Source organism: Sebastes fasciatus, chromosome 15, assembly GCF_043250625.1.
Source record: "Sebastes fasciatus isolate fSebFas1 chromosome 15, fSebFas1.pri, whole genome shotgun sequence".
Classification (NCBI taxonomy): Eukaryota; Metazoa; Chordata; class Actinopteri; order Perciformes; family Sebastidae; genus Sebastes; species Sebastes fasciatus.
The window spans coordinates 3,368,628-3,387,248 of NC_133809.1; the positions used below are offsets into that span (position 1 = coordinate 3,368,628).

Genomic DNA, 18,621 nt, shown 5'->3' on the forward strand with positions numbered 1-18,621 from the left:
CTGAATGTTATGTTGTTTTAAGGCGTCTCTGTGTGTACACCTTGTAGAGGACAGGACAGGAGCACCTGAGCCTGCAGAGCAACAGACCGCCCACACACACACACAAAAACAGTTCTCAAAAGGAGTACCAAGAACACTAATATTATGCAATGAATGCAGCGCGAGCCTTGAAGGGGAACAGTTATATAACCGTCATTAGTTGCCTCACTCAAGAGCCTGTTAAAAGATAGATGCATGCTTCTACTTCTACATGCACACTTCTAACAGCCTTTAGGACTGAAGTGATGGCTTTTAGCTGCGCTGACGACTCTCAAACATTTTACTGCCGTTACCTGGAAACCACGTAACTTCAGAGCTGCTGGTTTTCCTTCCTTAAAGTAGAGTTAACTCATTTATTACTTTACTTTTATGACCTCATTGTCCTTGAACTTTCTTGCGGTTACATGTTTATGGTTCATCAACAGTGTTGATATCTATTTGCATCATATTTGGGAAGAAACTTTTCCGTCTCCCGTCCGACTGTATCCTTCTCAATGATTTATGATGAGAAATTAATTATTCAGGCAATGCAGCAGAGGAACAGAGGAAGACCAAAAGTGAAGCGGTGAGCGTAAACATGCAGGGAGCCCTGTGATTCGATATCAGGACGTCTTAGCTGGTAATGCATCAAAGCTGAGTGTGTTCAGGTTGACGCCAGCAGAGCAGAGATGAAGCTTTGAGCTCAGCTGTTTCACATAAACTCACACACAGACGCTGACGGGAAGGGTGGAGAATCAACAGCAGACTAACTGAGGTAAGTTTAGGCAGGTGCTGGCAGGTTGGCCTCGCCCACTAGTCGATAATAAAAACACATTTGTTAACCTAGCTGGCAGCAAAACCTGCAAGAGCCGCGAGGTTTAACGTCAGGATTCCCAGCGACTGAACCGGTTGGAGGACAAACACTCCCTGTTCATCGTGTTGCAAAGCGTACTCAGCTTTAATGTGTCCGTGTTACATTATTGATCTGTATGGACGAGATTCTCATTTCACTTGCCTCCTACAGGGAGAGGTCAGAGGTCAGGTTGAGCGATAGAACACAGAGGAAAACATATTTTCCATCACAGGAAAAACAAAGTGATAAATGGAGCACTTGGAAAAACACATCTAATCATTTCTGAGGCCGTTAGAGTAGAAACAAAGCTTATGTAATCCTTCAAAAGCTGAAAGTGAAAAGGATCTGTTGACCCATCAAAAGTGGGTGTGCATGATTACTGTGATTTCATTTCTCACCAGAAGAACAGTACGAGAAAAAACAACATTTTTAAGACTCTTTAAGCTGCATTTTGGGACTATTTCAGGTAGGGATGCACCAATACCGATACCAGTATCGAGTATCGGGTCCGATACTGTGCTCATGTACTCGTACTCGCAAAACAGCTCCGATACAATGGCAGCGATACCACTTTCATTGCGCCACGGGATCATACCCTCTGACTCGCGCATGCGTTGGACTCCTTGGTCCGTGTTTCAAGACGGGTCGGGTGGGTTGCAGACATCACCGCAGACCCCTGGTGCCTTTTACGCGGGCCGAGCCCCGCCCTGGGGGCACAACGCGGTTGGGGCGCACTGAGGACAGTCCGCCCCGGTGACACTTTGTCCACGGCCCCGGGAAGCACCTTCGCCCCGAGCCTTTCCAAGCCGACCTAGAGCCGGTCGTGGCGCACCGCCTCGTATGCGGGACTCCCCAGCCTGCCGTGTGTCGCTCACACCCTCCAGCTGGCTGTTAACGAGGGTCTTTTGGCACAGAGAAGTACTCGTATCGGTACTCGGTATCGGCGAGTACCCAAATGTAAGTACTTGTAACAGAAATTCCAGTGCTATTAGCAGTAATAACAACACTAACCTCTCTTGCAGATAGTAAGAAATAAACTGTGAGTGGGTCCCAAACTACCAACGCAAGTTAAGTGCACAGAAGTCTCCTCATTCCGGATATTAATCAGTAATGCAAGCATGTACAGTCTGAACTTCCTATCAAAATATACCACAATAGAAAACTCAGATTCCTTCAGAGTACCTTCAGAACTGGTGTTTCTTACTCAACAGTTTCTGCACCACCTCCTTACTCAGATCCAGGGCTCTGATCACATCACTAGATGCTAACAGCTACAGTAATTCTGCACTCTGCACTGTGACAGGGAGGTTTGCTTGTTGTAATATAGAACATTTTCCATGAATCTATTCATGCATTTTAAGACACAAAAACAACTTCTCATCATACTTGCTTTCCTAGGGATCACAATTTCCCCATATTTCTCCCGATTTATGGCAAATTTTCACACTTTCTTTGGTCATTTTTGTTATCTCAACCTGTTTCTGGCACTGTACAACGTGTGTAAGCCTTACTGTTTCCACCTGAACGACAATAGAGCTACACTAAAAAGTTGTTTCCCGGCGGAAGAGAGCTGCTCACGACTCAGCACTGTTTGAGTTGCGTTCACCGCGCATCACAGCGTGCAAAGTTGGGCTTTGCTCGGTGCAGCGAAAAGTCGTTGTGGCGCGAAGAAAGCAGTTGGAAATAACAGGTTTCAGAGCGCAGTGGCGCCGTTGTCACGTTGTGCCTGAAAGGACCTTCAGTGAGTGAGAGACGGAGAGAGAAATGGAGAGAACTAAGAGAAAGAAATACTCAAGCAGAGGCAAAACAAATTAATGAATCAATAAAAACTGATGAATATTAGTTGATACCAGAGATTCACACAAGTTCACACCAGAGGGGCTAAATAACTCCTGATAAAATCACCAGTTGCAAAGCAAAACTTGTCATGAAATCCACTTGGTAGAGAAGCATGAGGTTGTTGTTCTATAAAGTTAGAATATGAAGTGTCAGACTGAGTTGTAAACACTGATGGTCTCTGAGTATCTGAGGTTGAAGTGTCCTGATTAAGGACACCTTGATGTTCGGTGCCAACAGAGCAGAGAGCGTTTTATCTCAGAGGACTGAAACCAGGAATCCTCTAATGACCGACCTGCTGCTCGGAGCCTCCAGGCTGCTTCCAGCACCAGAAATAATAATAAAAAAAACTCCATCTATCAAACGCCACCTTGTCTCACGGTTACCTGCTCCACAGAGTCCCGACGGCCTTCGTCCCGTGTGCATCCAGTCCCTCTTCATCCTCTGCACCAGTCTCATGGCCGTCATTGACACGTCGTGGTTCTTCTCCCCAAATTCCAGCAGCTGGGCGAAGCGGGCGATGTACAGGCACGGGTCTGGTGGGGACAGGAAAACGTTTCATTCAAGTTTAGTCGATCAGAAGGAAGACTTCAGGAGGAAGTGTGTGTGTGTGTGTGATCATGTAAGTGCATGTTCAGATTCAGTCAGTCCTTCAAAATCTGGAGCATTTGTTCCTTTACGTACCCCTGCCAATGTAGGTTATGTTTCTAGACCGTTTTTGTTTCTCTGTTATTTCACAGGATCACTCAAAATAGATAGAAAGAAAGTCAACGGACCAGAGGAGAAGTGATGGGTTGTTGGTGCAGATCTGGGTGTAGAAAAAAAGTTCTTAACACTGCGAGATATGGCAGTTTTTAGCATTCTTCAGTATAAACTACTGAAGTAGACTAAAAAGAAATCCACTGTATTTTGACGCAGATCCACATTAAAGAACAATGACCATTTTCTGTTATTAAAATACAAAATGTAAAGCATTGTGCCACCTACCTTGTCAGATATTCCTCACATCAAATAACTTAAAGTAACTGTGAGGAACTTTTAACTGGTTATGAAACAATCTCAGTGTAATACTGATGCCTCTATATGACCTACATAAGTAAATGAAAGCATCAGCGAGAAGATTGAATATTTCTATATTTCTTAAAGCTTGTCATCGGTGCAACCGGGTCAGAGTCCGTGCAAAATCATGCAGGTTCTCAGACTCCAGCAACCAGTCCACCAGAGGGGTTTAGAGGTTTTTTTTCCTCAATGTGGCCTTAATACTCTGTCGTACCATTGTACCATAGACCTACAACAATGATGTAAACAGTTATTCATTTCCATTTTTAAAAATCCACAGGGAGTCACTGGAGAGGGGCGAAAGAGCCGCAGGTTGCTGACCCCTGGGTTAAACTATAGAGGACATTATATAAGGAGTATTGAGTGTGACACAGCTTTATACTTCTACTGTAATCCGAAGCAACTGCAGTAAAAGACTCGGTTTATGGGTGTTCAGTATCCTGTGACGATCGCATTCAGCTTTTGTCTCGTGTGTGACTAACTGGAGAGGATAAATCTCGGCAAAGAGAGTCCATCATGCTACCGTTTCAGGGACTGATATCAGATCTGTTTGGCTCTGCTGCCAAAACTCTCTCTCTCTCTCAGGATGGCACTTTAACCAAAACTCTGTCCAATAAAACAGCCTGCTTGTGTGTGTGTCCAGTTATTTACAAGCCCTGGATCGCGTCTGGGCTGTAAACAAACCAAAATTGCAGCCAAGTAAGTAATCTTCTTTCCACTCTTGGTTCAGACCAAGGAAAATGTCTGCTTAGTAGCACCTGTGAGCTTCCCAGTAAAACCAGCATCCGACTGCTGGCTGCTAATTAGCTCCACTGGATGACTCGAGGATTAGCATTTTAGCTCAAGTGCACCTCGAAGCAGCCTGTTTCTCATTCAGCGCTTTCTGTCCCGATTTTCACAGCTGGTGAAAAAGGATTTGAAATGGGCAACCTTCCAATCACAAGCCTTATGCTTCTCACATGTCTCTGAGAAAACTTCATCATATCATAAACTTTATGGAAAAATACTACAGCTGAAGAGAAGGAAACTATCACAACCACCTGCTTCTGCCATGAAACCGCCTGGCAGGTGGCCAGTTTGACTAGGATTTTATGATTTTACCGTGCTAAGAAATCTAATTTAATACTAAAATTAGGAGGAAACGTCTCGGCGCTGTAGCCGGGAGACAAAAAAAGTGAGTTTCGTGCCCCGGCTATGACAGTGGAGTCAAATATCTTTGAAGTCGGTGGCTGCGTTTAAAGAGCAGTCCAGTGGAAAGCTGGTAGAGCCAGCTGGTAATAAGATCCAGGCTGATCCCTCCCCCCCCTCACCCCCCTCCGCACCATGTAATGATACGTCTGCAGAGCTCGCCATCACCGCTCCAAGTTTTACTGGGCCAGGCCAGATCCACGTAGAAAAAAAAAAAAGGCTGTTTAAGGAGAATAAAATCCACCTCCAGTCCTCTTTCACTGTGGAATATAATCAATCTGTGATGCTCAAACAGCCCAGGAGTCATTCTGTGATGGAGTGCTGTAGTTTACTTTTTTTCGTGTACCCACTTTCCCCTCAACCTGCCTCGCCTACTTCTACTTCTGTTCCCCACGCTCCCCCAAAATTACTTCGACCACCCCCAGAGAAGGGGCCGTGAACTCGCTCCTTTCAATCACATGTGGGAGCAGGGATGCATGAATAGCATTAAAGTGTTATCATTCAGCTGTGGGGAAGCTGCACCCCTTCCCCTCAAAAACCCCAAAACGGACTCGGAGCTGCAATGCATGCTGGTCTGTTTTTTGGTACTGTGGGTGTAGAAATTTTCTCTGATGGACTTCTTGCTAGAGCTGACAGTAACAAGCACAGAGAGAAAAGCCCTCACTCATCAAAACCTGACTGAATACTGATGATGTTTTAGATCATTGAATGAAATCAAACTCCGCTGAAGCTGTTAGAAATATTTGGAAATGATGTCACATTTCTATGACGGTGTATTAGGGCTGTTATAGGTAAGAAATAATAATTACAGAGCCCGGAAGGGGGTCAATATTCAGAGAAGAAAAACTCAAAATTTCCAAGATTAAAGTCGTGAATTTACAAGAATAAATGCACTATTGTACTTACGAATTTATAATCTCACAAATTAGTTTTTTTCTCGTAAATGTGCCATTTTAATCTCTAAGAATATAATTTTTTTCTCGAAAATTCACGACTTTTTAATCTCGCAAATTTGTGAGTTTTTTCTCCTGAATTTGCCACTTTGATCACAGAGATTATTCAACTTTTTTGTAGTAAATTTAAGACTTTATAATCTTGCATATTTGTGAGTTTTTTCTCGTATATTTGCCACTTAAATCTCAGAATAGCCAAGTTTTTTTCTCATAAATTTACAACTTTATATCACAAATTTGTATAATTTTTCTCGTAGATTTGGCACTTTAATCTCAGAGAATATCTGAGTTTTTTTCTTGTAAATTTACGATTTTATAATCTCGCAAATTTGTGACTTTTTTTCTCATAAACTTTGCCACTTTAATCTCGGATCTTTTTTTTTCTCGTAAATTCACGACTTTTTCTTACTTACATTTTCCCGATTGTACTTACACACTGTTATTTAAATAACATTTTCAATGCAGGACTTTCACCTGTAGTAGAGTATTTTTTACACTGTAGTATTACTACTTTTATTTTTTTCCCTTTTTCTGTGTTATTCCTCCTCATTGCAGTGTTGTACTGTAAGGTCACATTTAACCGACCTTCTTTTTTTATTTTATTTTTATCTTTCCACCGGGTCTAATCAGCGGGACAGGAGGCGGAGCGGTTCGGCCCGGTGACGCCCTCTGCGGAGCTGTCGGGGGGAGGTTCTTCGGCTCTGCCTACATCACGACCATGCGTGAATCTGATTGGTCCTTAGCGAGACCTGGGCATCCGAGGAGATTGTTTTTTCTCTTAAATTTGCCACTTTAATCTCAGAGAATATCCATTTTTTTAATAATCTAATACGATACGTTACAACTTTATTGTCAGTTTGCACTGAAATTCATTTTGCATCCATAGGCAGCTTAGTTTAAGAAAAAGTAAAAGTTTCTTGTAAATTTGCCACTTTAATCTCAGAGAATATCTATGTTTTTTCTCTGAATTAACGTCTTTATAATCTTGCAAATTTGACACTCTAATCTCAGAATATCCACGTTTTTTTTCTCGGATATTTACGACTTTACAATCTCTCAGATTTGTGGTTTTTCTCGTAGATTTGCCACTTTAATCTCAGAAGTTATTTTGTTTTCTCGTAAATTCACAACTTTTTCTTACTTACATTTTCCTGATTGTATTTACATACTGTTATTTAAATAACATTTCAATGCAGGACTTTCACTTGTAGTAGAGTATTTGTTACACTGTAGTATTACTACTTTTACTTGAATAAAACTACTTCTTCCTTCACTGTTTTTATTCCCTGTTTCTGTGTTATTCCTCCTCATAGCAGTGCTGTACTGTACCGTAGGGTCATATTTAATTTTATTTTTATCTTTCCACCGGGTCTAATCAGCGGGACAGGAGGCGGAGCGATTCGGCCCCGGTGAGGTGACGCACTCTGCGGAGCTGCCGATGGGGAGGTGCTTCGGCTCTGCCCTACCTACGTCACCGCCACGCGTGAATCTGATTGGTCCTCAGCGTAGCCCTGGGCGGGGCGTCCGGAGGAGATCACGACGAGAGAGAGAAAAAAGAAAAAAAATAGAGCAGTAAAAATATGGAGCAGATCTTAAAACAGCCTTCAGTGGAGTGTTAACATCTGATGCGAGCGGCCGCAGCGGGACAACAACGTAGCTGGGCTTCGTGTCGGTTTGGAGAAATAACGGAGGATTAAAACGCAGAAGGCTGGGGGTTAACAGAAGAAGAGGAAGGACTTGAACACCAGCTGGATTAGCTGATAGAAAAGGGAAAACAAGCGGACATTTCTCCGTCAGAGAGGATGAGATGACCGGGAGGGAAAAGTGCTCTTTAGTGGTCGAAGTTGGGCAGCTGGAGGAGGAGGAGGAAACGGACTCCACTGACACCTTTACCGGGGGAAAGGACGGATATTTACATGTTGTCGTGTAAAACTTCGATGTCGTTTTAAAGCGGCGTTGTAAAGGAGCTGAATTACACCGGGAGATTTATCATTCACACGACGGGTTGTTCGGTTCGTGCCGTTCGATGCCAACGGCCGACTGCAGGTTGCTCCATCATGGCCGGATCATGAGGTGTTTGACTTATCTGCTCCTACTTCCAGAAACACTGAAAAAGTCAAAGAAGGTCAGCAGGCTGCCGGTGTGTTATGAGATCCTGACGCTGTCCCTGACGAGCAAGAAGAAGCAGCAGCAGCAGAAGGAGGAAGAGGAAGAGGAGCAGCAGGAGGAGAAGATGGCTGCGGAGTTGTACCCCGCCGCCAACAACACCAACCTGTCCACCGGCACCACCACCTCGGTAGCGGACACCGAGAAGACCAAGGAGGCGCCGGTTAGTCAGGCCAGCAGCAGCAGCAGCAGCAGCGCGGCGACCACACCGACCAGCAACCAGCACAACATCAACAACAACAACATAGAGCCGCCGAGCTGGCAGTGCAGCCACCCCACACTGAGAGAGAGGTAACCCCCCAGTACTACGCTTTATATACTCCTAAAATACTACTGCACATTATATACTACAACAATACTACTGCACATTATACAAATACTACGCTTTATATACTCCTAAAATACTACTGCACATTATGTACTACAACAATACTACTGCACATTATACAAATACTACGCTTTATATACTCCTAAAATACTACTGCACATTATGTACTACAACAATACTACTGCACATTATACAAATACTGCACATTATATACTACAACAATACTGCTGCACATTATACAAATACTACGCTTTATATACTCCTAAAATACTACTGCACATTATGTACTACAACAATACTACTGCACATTATACAAATACTACACATTATATACTACAACAATACTGCTGCACATTATCTACTCCAAAAATACTGCTGCACATTATACAAATACTACACATTATATACTCCTAAAATACTACTGCACATTATATACTACAACAATACTGCACATTATGTACTACAACAATACTGCACATTATATACTCTAAAAATACTGCACACTATCTACTCCAAAAATACTGCACTTTATCTACTACACATTATCTACTCCAAAGATACTACACATTATATACTCCAAAAATACTGCACATTATCTACTCCAAAAACACTACACATTATATACTCTAAAAATGATGCACATTATCTACTCCAAAAATGATGCACATTATCTACTCCAAAAATACTGCACTTTATCTACTACACATTATCTACTCCAAAGATACTACACATTATATACTCCAAAAATACTACATTATATACTCCAAAAATACAACTGCACATTATCTACTCTCAAAATGATGCACATTATCTACTCCAAAAATACTACACATTATCTACTCCAAAAATACTACACATTATCTACTCCAAAAATACTGCACATTATCTACTCTAAAAATGATGCACATTATCTACTCCAAAAATGATGCACATTATCTACTCCAAAAATGATGCACATTATCTGCCACTATCTGCAGGAAAACTGTAGTAAATCTCACAAGCATGCGCACAATATCTGTTCTGCAGGGATGTGTCAGGGGAGATATAAACGACCATAAAGTACATTTAAGATCATTATGAAGTAACGACAGGCCACTCCTGTGTTAATATGATAGTAATAAAAAAGAAGTGCACTATGCTCTCACCACCAGTCACACTCCATAGTGGGGTTTTATTTTGAAACTATTCCTGCAGCTTACTTTATGCTGCAAAAAAATTGCATTACTTTCAGGTTGCATCCTACTGCACAGAGCTGTAATAATACGACTATTAATATGCATACAATTTGGATCATTTTTTAATTATTTAAGGACATTTTTTAAGCAAAAATAGCCTCTCACTTGTGAATATTTTCTGTTTTTCTTGGTCTCTTATGATAGTAAATTGAGTATCTTTGGACTTTGGACATTTGAAAATATCACAATGAGCTCTGGAAACAGTAGATTAATCGATAATGAATGCAATGAGTAGTTGCAGCCCTTCTACTGTTGCTCTATCCTCCTCAAACCTATGAAAATAACCAGTTGTCTCCAGGCAAAAACAGAGTGTGGGAGGACTCGATGTTATACAATACTTGATTGAGGCTTTGCTCATGAAAACCTGCTCTGCTTTTAGGAATGCCTTGATGTTTAACAATGAGCTGATGGCTGATGTCCACTTCATTGTTGGGCCCTTGGGGTGCTCGCAGAAGGTCCCGGCACACAAGGTAAAGATATTTTACATGTTGGAATAAACTGCTGTGGTTTTTGTTTGTTAAATGTATCTGTTAGATGAGTAGAGAAGTTGTGTCCGTCTGTGCAGCACAGTGCTACTGAAAAAGAGCTACTCCTGCTCCTTTATTGAACTTGAGAGTGATTCTGGTTGTGTCTGACGCATCTGTCTGCTCCTCCCTTCCTCCCTCCCTCTCTCTCTCCCCTCCCAGTATGTGCTGGCCGTGGGAAGCTCGGTCTTCTGTGCCATGTTTTACGGCGATCTGGCGGAGGAGGAGTCTGAGATCCATATCCCAGATGTGGAACCTGCTGCTTTTCTAATTCTGCTGAAGTAAGCCACTCGCCATCCCTCACACAGCCAACCAGAAGGAGAGATGACAAGCGCAGTCAGTGTCACTTCAAAGCATATTATTACTCATCCAAAAGCTAAGCAGAGGCGAATGCCAAAATGCTGGGAGCGCCTGAGAGCAGCAGCAGCGCACTGCTCTGTAATTGCTGGTTTTCTCAGCGCTCTTTTGTCCAACTAGAAACATTTTTTTCCCCCCTCATCCACAGCCTGACAATTTTCTTTGAGGGGGAATATATGCAGACTAGTAGTTATAAATATCCTGCCTTTGTTGCTCATTCAGTAGCGATGGCTAAGCCAGCGCCAAAGACTGTTGCATGTTAGGCCTTTTGTGAAAGCGGTAGGATGTGTTTAAGTCATCATACGATCCTCTTTGGGAAGAAAAACAGATGATTATATCTGTTTTTTGTGGAAATTGGACTAGCAACAAGGAAATGAGCACTTCCCAGAGTTTTTCAAGGACCCAAAGTCCGTTATCGTAACGTTCCTCACATCATGTCTTATTGTTGGTAATAGTTAAATTTCTGTGCATGTCCAGTGATTAAACGGTTCTTCTCCTTCTCCCAGGTACATGTACAGCGATGAGATCGACCTGGAGGCAGACACGGTGCTGGCCACCCTGTATGCCGCCAAGAAGTACATCGTTCCTGCACTGGCCAAGGCCTGCGTCACCTTCCTGGAAACGAGCCTGGAGGCCAAGAACGCCTGCGTGCTGCTCTCCCAGAGCCGCCTGTTCGAGGAGCCCGAGCTGACGCAGCGCTGCTGGGAGGTGATCGACGCGCAGGCCGAGCTGTCGCTGTGCTCCGAGGGCTTCTGCGAGATCGACCTGCAGACGCTGGAGATCATCCTGCGGAGGGAGACGCTCAACACCAAGGAGGTGGTGGTGTTCGAGGCGGTTATGAACTGGGCCACGGCAGAGTGCAAGAGACAGGGTTTGGGCCCCACAATCCGCAACAAGAGAGATGTCCTTGGCAAGGCGCTGTTCTTAGTGCGCATCCCCTCCATGAGCCTGGAGGAGTTCGCCGACGGGGCGGCGCAATGTGATATCCTGACACTGGAGGAGACGCACAATTTGTTCCTGTGGTACACGGCGGCTAAAAAGCCCGATCTGGACTTCCCCCTGACCGCGAGGGAGGGTTTGGCACCTCAGAAGTGCCACCGCTTCCAGTCCTCGGCCTACCGGAGCAATCAGTGGCGCTACCGCGGCCGGTGCGACAGCATCCAGTTCGCGGTGGACAAGAGGATCTTTATCGCCGGTCTGGGGCTGTACGGGTCGAGCGGCGGCAAAGCCGAGTACAGCGTCAAAATCGAACTGAAGAGACAAGGGGTGACGCTGGCGCAGGCCTTTACGAATTTTGTGTCGGACGGGTCGAGCAGTACGTTTCAGGTGAGGTTCGAGCATCCTGTGCAGGTGGAGCAGGACGCGTTCTACACGGTGAGCGCCGTGCTGGACGGGAATGAACTGAGCTATTTCGGCCAGGAGGGCATGACGGAGGTGCAGTGCGGGAAGGTGACATTTCAATTCCAGTGCTCGTCCGACAGCACCAACGGGACCGGAGTACAGGGAGGACAGATCCCTGAGTTGGTGTTCTATGCGTAAGCTGCTCTGGACTGCTGATGGAAAATTGTTCGTCGCCTCCCAGCCTTCAAAGTAATGTAGCATTAAAGACACTCGACTAATGTCACACTAAATGGCCTGGTTAGTTCGCTGAGAGACTATTTTAAAAGCCAAGGAGCTGTTTTATCTTATTTAATTTAATGTTATTTTTTTAATTTAAATACTGGGTTAACGTTATTTGCTCCGACGCCTGTGTTCGAGGGCTGCGGCTGCTGTAGAAACAACATTCATGCAGTGATTTGTGGTTATGTAATCAAGCTGAGCTCCACAACTGGAAGTACAAAGTAGGGACCGCTTCAAATTGTGAGTCTATATACGATGTTGTTAGCCTAGTCTGAGACGCAATATTACACCGGGAGCAAACTTTATGTAGTGTTATGATTCTAAATGCAAAAATTAAAGTAGAAATCTTGTCAGAGTTGTTTTGCACTTCAGAGGAACGGCCTCAGAAACGTTGTGTCTTTTGTAAAATACAATTTAACTGTTAACAGCTTGAGGCTGTTAAAAGATGACCAGATGTGTTCTGTACAAGAATGCTTATACACCTGATGATGAAACATAAAGGTTATAATGTGATTGAAGCTGCAGATGTCACATCATTACGAGCGAGGGAGTGGGGATTAGAGGGGCTGCAGCGCCCTCTGGTTACTGCAGGGTGAACTACACCTGAGGGTTTGTTTTTTTAATGGGAACATGAGGTTCTTGAAGCTGTGGGTGGATTACTGTACGGTACCGGGGTCCAAGGAGTCATGGGGGGGGGGGCCCCGAGCAAGAGCATCTTTTTATTTTAAAGTGACAAAAGAAGGGATGCTTCTATGGTGTCTTTATCCAGATCCTTCCATATCGAGCATCTGCTGATACAGTTTTGCTCATTTTCACCAATAAGCTTTAGCTAAAGCTACATTAAATTTAGTAAAGGAACTTAAATAGGTTCCTGCTTTACAGGTTTCTATAATATTCAGCACAGTATATGACAGTATGATATCTGTGGAGAGAGGTGTGTCTGTGTGGACTTGCATGTGATTCAAACAGCCTCTTTTCATCTCCATGACTCTTTCAAGTTCCCCCCAACATTATACAAGTGCAATATTAAATCCCTGGAGTACTTTTAAGTCATTTCATCAAGCAAATATGCCAAACGTTCTCTGCTTCCAGCTTCGTAAATGTGAAGATTCACAGGTTTATTTAAAAAGATGACATTTGAAGACGTCACCTTGAAACCATGGCAATCATTTGTCTATTTTCTGGCTATATATAGACTAAATGATCACTCCATAATTGGTAAAATAACAGATTAATCGATAATAAACAGTAGCTGCAGCCTGTTTGCAACAATTACATATCTACATAAAAGACATCTGCCAGCATCGGTTTACCTTGCCGACTGAAGTAGTTATCTATGCTCTTTTCAAAGCCACCAGACTCCATTGACAGAAACAGTGATTTTACTTTTTGCTTTGAAGAGAACATATATGGATGCAACAGCTTCAGTTTCCCGACAGTAAAGTCTGTTTCACACCGAGGTAAAGCGGTGAAAATATTCTAAATATAGCGTACACCTAAACAAAACACCTGAACTATCCCTTTAACTCAACAGAGTCTTGCATAGTGATCAAGGTGAAGATGAGTGAAGTGCGTACCTATAGCCGGGGCGTTGATGCACAGCTCTCTGGACAGAACGAGGAAGGTTCTTCCCAGCACGTAGACGTTCACCTGTGGAGGAGAGCAACAGGTTATTTAAAGTGATGAAGAGCAAAGATAAGACGAGTAAAAGTGTGTGTCAGAAGAGGAAAACCTTGTGCTGCAAGTTAAGTCTGATTTTCTAACTGGATTTGTGTGTTTACGTGATCCTGTATGTCCCAAGTGGCTCCAGGAGCCATTAGACCCGTTCAAAGCCACTTAAAGAGTTACAGCTGGAGCATCGGTCTGAAATTAAGATGCCGGGTATGATTGATGATGACTGGTGTGTTTGAGAGAGGAAGAACAGACTGTTAGGACATGAAATAAGGCCGCTGCGTCACCGGCAGGTTAAGTGTTGCGGTTACATAATCGACCTGAAGGTTGCAGAACGTTTCACTTCAATATGTGTGATTAAAAGCTGAGCTGTGGGCCATTTCAAGGGATTTTTTCGCCCTCATACTCAAACTCACAGCTCTTTCTATTAAATATCCGTCGCCCTCTGCACTCTCTCTTCCTCTATTGTTTTCCCCTGAGTCTAAATTACAGATCTGAGTGATACACCAGAGTGTTTGGACAGTTTTATTGGCTCTCTGCACGGATATTTCTGTGCACTATCATAAAAAGATGACCTTTTATCTCAGTTATTAGATATCTTTGGTGGACTGGTGGACTGATTTACCTGCAGAGCAGTGTTTTAAATCACCTAAAGTGTGACCTTTAACAGACATCTGCCCTGGACTGACTGCTCTTCTCCGAAAATAGCACAAAAAATGAAGATTTCAGAAAAGTTACAAAAGGGTTATTTTGATAACTGACTGAGCTTTGAGGTGAATAATACGTCACAACTGGAAAAACTACTGACTAAATGACTGTTTGCCTTAAAAAAGGTGATGTCGTTATTTATCTCAAGGCTTTTGCGAACGTGAACGTAACATTTCAGCTTCAATAACTGCTTGTATTTTTTAAAATTTGACTAACGAGCATCGGAGAGTAATAACTTCATGAGGCCTATCATTGAGAACTGACCAGATTCTTTGATTTTAAACAGATATTCCCTGATTTAAACTTTTAACTTTGGCAATTTTAGAGCTGAAACGACTAGTCGATTAATTGCAAAGTCGATCGATTCACTTCAGTTTCAGTCATTTTAAGCAATCCTCCTCAGATTCTGGCTGCTCAAATGTGACGTTTTGCTGCTTTTCTGTTGTGTTATATATGATAATAAACTAAAAATCTTTGGGTTTTTGACCGACTGTCGGATAAAACAAGGGAAGTTGAAGTTGCTGCATTGGGCTTTTTTAGATAAAACACTTGCAACTAACAATTACTTTCATCGTCATATAATCTGATGATTATTTTCTTGATTAATAGTTTAGTTGTTTGGTCTATAAAATGGTGAAAAATGTGGATCAATGTTCCCCAAAGCCCAAGATGACGTCCTCAAATGTCTTGTGTTGAATGAGCAAATTAGAACATGCTTCCTCAAAATAAAAGGTAGAACATTTTCAAACAATATATCGTGTTAAACTTGATAAATTTGGGGTAATGAAACGTTTCCATTTCAAACGTTGTGGTTCAGGATCGTATGAGGAAGTCTAAACGAGGCTGAGCAGCAAACTAGAGGCCTGGTTTGCTGCAGGATGTTGGAGGAGGATGAGGGCGAGTGTGTCATCGGGGTTATCACGCCGGCACCTCCCCTCACAGATGTTTCATTGTATTTTACCCCACAACACCTCCAGAAGGCTGGGCAGTAAATTCTGACCCACCTCCCCCCACCCCCGCCGCTCTATCTCCTGAAAGGATCTAAGGATGAACGCTGTTGAATAACAAAGCCACAGGGCTGCACATCTATCAATTTCTCCACAAATTATCAGCATTACAGCCCAGAATTAGGTTTGGGTGTCTGAAAGCAGAAGGGGCAGTGAAAGCTGCAGGATCAGGTCGTGAACTGGGGGGGTCAGATCTCTGTCATTCCTTCAGACTGACTCTCCAGACCTCCAGGGTGAGGGTGAGGGTGATGGGGGGGTGAGGGTGAGGGTGATAGGGGGGTGAGGAGCAGACAGACGGACGGACTCTCGCTCTCTCAGCCCCCCTCTGGAGTCGGCCAGGGACGCAGATGCTCCTCTGCTATTCTGGGAAGTGGATTCCAGCGAGGAATTTACACACAAAGGCAGAAACGGTGGCGAGGCTTTAAAGCAGGACGGCGTGATTACAGATAAAACAAAAGATGTTGAAACGCAGGAACAAAATCAACACTTTAAAGCTGCACTAATCCGTAGTTTTATATTATATCAACAATGGATTAAATGATTATGTGGATTCTACGGAGCAATCTACCATCTTTCAGCTCGATGTCTTGGTTTATGACCTGCAACATGTGACTCACCCAATATAAAACACGTCCTGTTCTTAACTCCTTCTGGTTAAGGCTGGCCCACACTAAAGCATTTTCCACACATAACAACATGTTCTGTTCAATTTAACAGTTTTGTTCCTATAGTGTGTGGAGAGCAACGATTTGGCCAAAACAGCAACACCACCACACACTAACAGATTCATTCATCAACAACAAGAGTCACGACTAAGAATAAATGAAAATCTCGTAAAATCTCTCGATCAAACGTGACTTTAGTGTGAACAAACACGGCGAACGACGGGCAGGAAGGATTAGTGATGTTAGTTTTTACTTTGTACTGAAAACTGACGAAGGATGGCTGGATGAAGTCACGGAGACACGTTAAATAAACACTCAAATCAACAAGTTGGTCCTCCATTTCTGAGCTCCTTCTCACTACTACTTTATGCGTCACGTTTAGCATTAGCTCATGCGTTAGTCGCGGCCGCCATGACGACGCTGGTTGACCTTCCTTCTTCAGTTTGCTTGGTTCTCTATTGGCTATCGTTCTTTCCCACGTGACTGCGTCATCGGCTGTCCTCGGGGTTCCCCACACACAACAGGATATCCCGTCAGAAATATTGAACATGTTTAATATTTACGATTTGAAATCGGTGCGTCCAGGATGTAAAAACACTCTTAACATGCCTCACACCACAGGAACATCTGGAACCATCAAACAATCTGGGCTTTGCTGATCATCGTTGGGAGAGGAGGCGCAAAATCACCTTGATTCTCGTGTTGTATGTATCTGCATTATCTAACAGTCAGTCTAAAGCCCAAAGACATTCAGATTACCGTCATATAAACACAGAGAAAAGCAGCAAATCTGCACAACTGAGCAGCTGGAAACAGACGGATTGACTCTTAAGTCAATGACTTAAGACTGAAATATTGAATCGATTGTGTTAGTCAACAGTATCAGTCAGTCAACGTGATCAGATCACTACAACCAGACGAACTAAATACCACCAAAAATATGTATTAACCGAGTTAAAATGTCAATGCACCAATGGATTCTTTAGGTTTTCTAGTTTAATATGATGCCAGTATCTTCACTCTAGCTTTAAAACTGAGCCCGCTACAACCTCGGGAAGATCGATTGCGTTAATGCCTAAGAGAAATAAAAAAGAAATTAGTGGTAAACTTTGACAGCCCTAGAAATGTCAGCATCATTCAGCATGAAAATCATGTTCCCATATCTCAGCATTTACTTTGGTTTACTAACAACGTTATCATAGAGGATAAGAATAACGGGCAAAACTGTGAAAATAAGACTCAAATTGCTTAATTTATAACTTTTATGAAATCTCTGAAAAAACACTGTTGTTCCAAACTGGATTACAAACTCTCTGAAAGGAAAACGATCGACCCGGACACCTCATTAGAAAGCTACGGTGATGACGAAGCGATTGCAAGTTAAAGTAAGTCTCTACACAAGAGCGTTCCGGAGATATTCTAAAAAGAGTAACTAAAGTACTTTTCTGTCGTATACGACAGCGTCGACCCCGGGGGGTTAACGAAAATCTATATAACTTTACATTGAGTCTAATATCTTTATGTATTCATGCAGCACGGCAGAGTTTTGTAAAACACCCACAAACTGCTGAATTTGAAACTTTTCTTCTGATATCAGAATCGGTGTGACCGAACGCTGAGCTTGAGTCTTTAAATTTAATTTAGTCATCAACTTTGAAGTGCCGGCGGCGGAGCTGCTTGGAGGTGAAATGGAGAAGCGGAGTAGTAGAATATAATCCTCCTCCCGTCTCCACCGCAGCGCTAAGTGAAACTTTCCGGGGTCGAAGGGGTCAAAACTCAAAGCGTTAGACAATCAAAAACACGGCGCGGTTACTCGATACTTCACGGCCGAGTCTCAACAGGTGGAAGAGAAGAACTTTCAATTAAAGGCCTGAGTGTGACTGAGGAAAGCTCCACTTACATTAGGGAGCATCAACAACTCTCTCCGGAAGACAGAAGCTGCTGTCAACAAGTCTTTAAGTCTTCAGCTGCACTGAGGAAGATCTGATGCCGATATCTGACGGATAAAAACCTGGTTTCCTGCTCAGTTAAATTAAAGTTTACGTGGATACTCTGCTTTTTCCCCCCCTCTCTCCGAAATATAGGATTGTACGAAGCCCCCCTAGACCCCTAGGAGAAATTTTACCTAACTCGAAGGAACGAGTTCCTTAATCGAGGGAACGAGATACTAACTCGAGGGAACGAGTTACCTTACTCGAGGGAACGAGTTACTAACTCGAGGGAACGAGTTACTAACTCGAGGGAACGAGTTACTAACTCGAGGGAACGAGTTCCTAACTCGAGGGAACGAGTTACCTTACTCGAGGGAACGAGTTACTAACTCGAGGGAACGAGTTACTAACTCGAGGGAACGAGTTACTAACTCGAGGGAATGAGATACTAACTCGAGGGAACGAGTTCCTAACTCGAGGGAACGAGTTACCTTACTCGAGG

At 43.3% G+C, this 18,621-nt stretch overlaps 2 protein-coding genes across 3 annotated transcripts in view; one reads left to right on the forward strand and one right to left on the reverse strand.

Moving 5' to 3' along the window:
- The window catches only part of brf1a (BRF1 general transcription factor IIIB subunit a), a 143,517-nt gene that overhangs the window by 82,518 nt on the left and 42,378 nt on the right, over nucleotides 1–18,621 (reverse strand). For both annotated transcript variants that reach the window (XM_074661016.1, XM_074661017.1), the window contains exons 6-7: nucleotides 13,715–13,787; nucleotides 3,094–3,243 (exon numbers count right to left, since the gene is read on the reverse strand). In XM_074661016.1, the coding sequence (XP_074517117.1) occupies nucleotides 3,094–3,243; nucleotides 13,715–13,787 (223 nt within the window). The remainder of the gene's footprint in view (nucleotides 1–3,093; nucleotides 3,244–13,714; nucleotides 13,788–18,621) is intronic.
- Nucleotides 7,443–12,650, forward strand: LOC141783627 (BTB/POZ domain-containing protein 6-B-like). Its single transcript, XM_074661026.1, has 4 exons — nucleotides 7,443–8,364; nucleotides 10,016–10,106; nucleotides 10,323–10,441; nucleotides 11,024–12,650. Exons 1-4 carry the CDS (start codon nucleotides 7,934–7,936, stop codon nucleotides 12,054–12,056), a joined length of 1,674 nt encoding a protein of 557 aa, XP_074517127.1. The 5' UTR covers nucleotides 7,443–7,933; the 3' UTR covers nucleotides 12,057–12,650.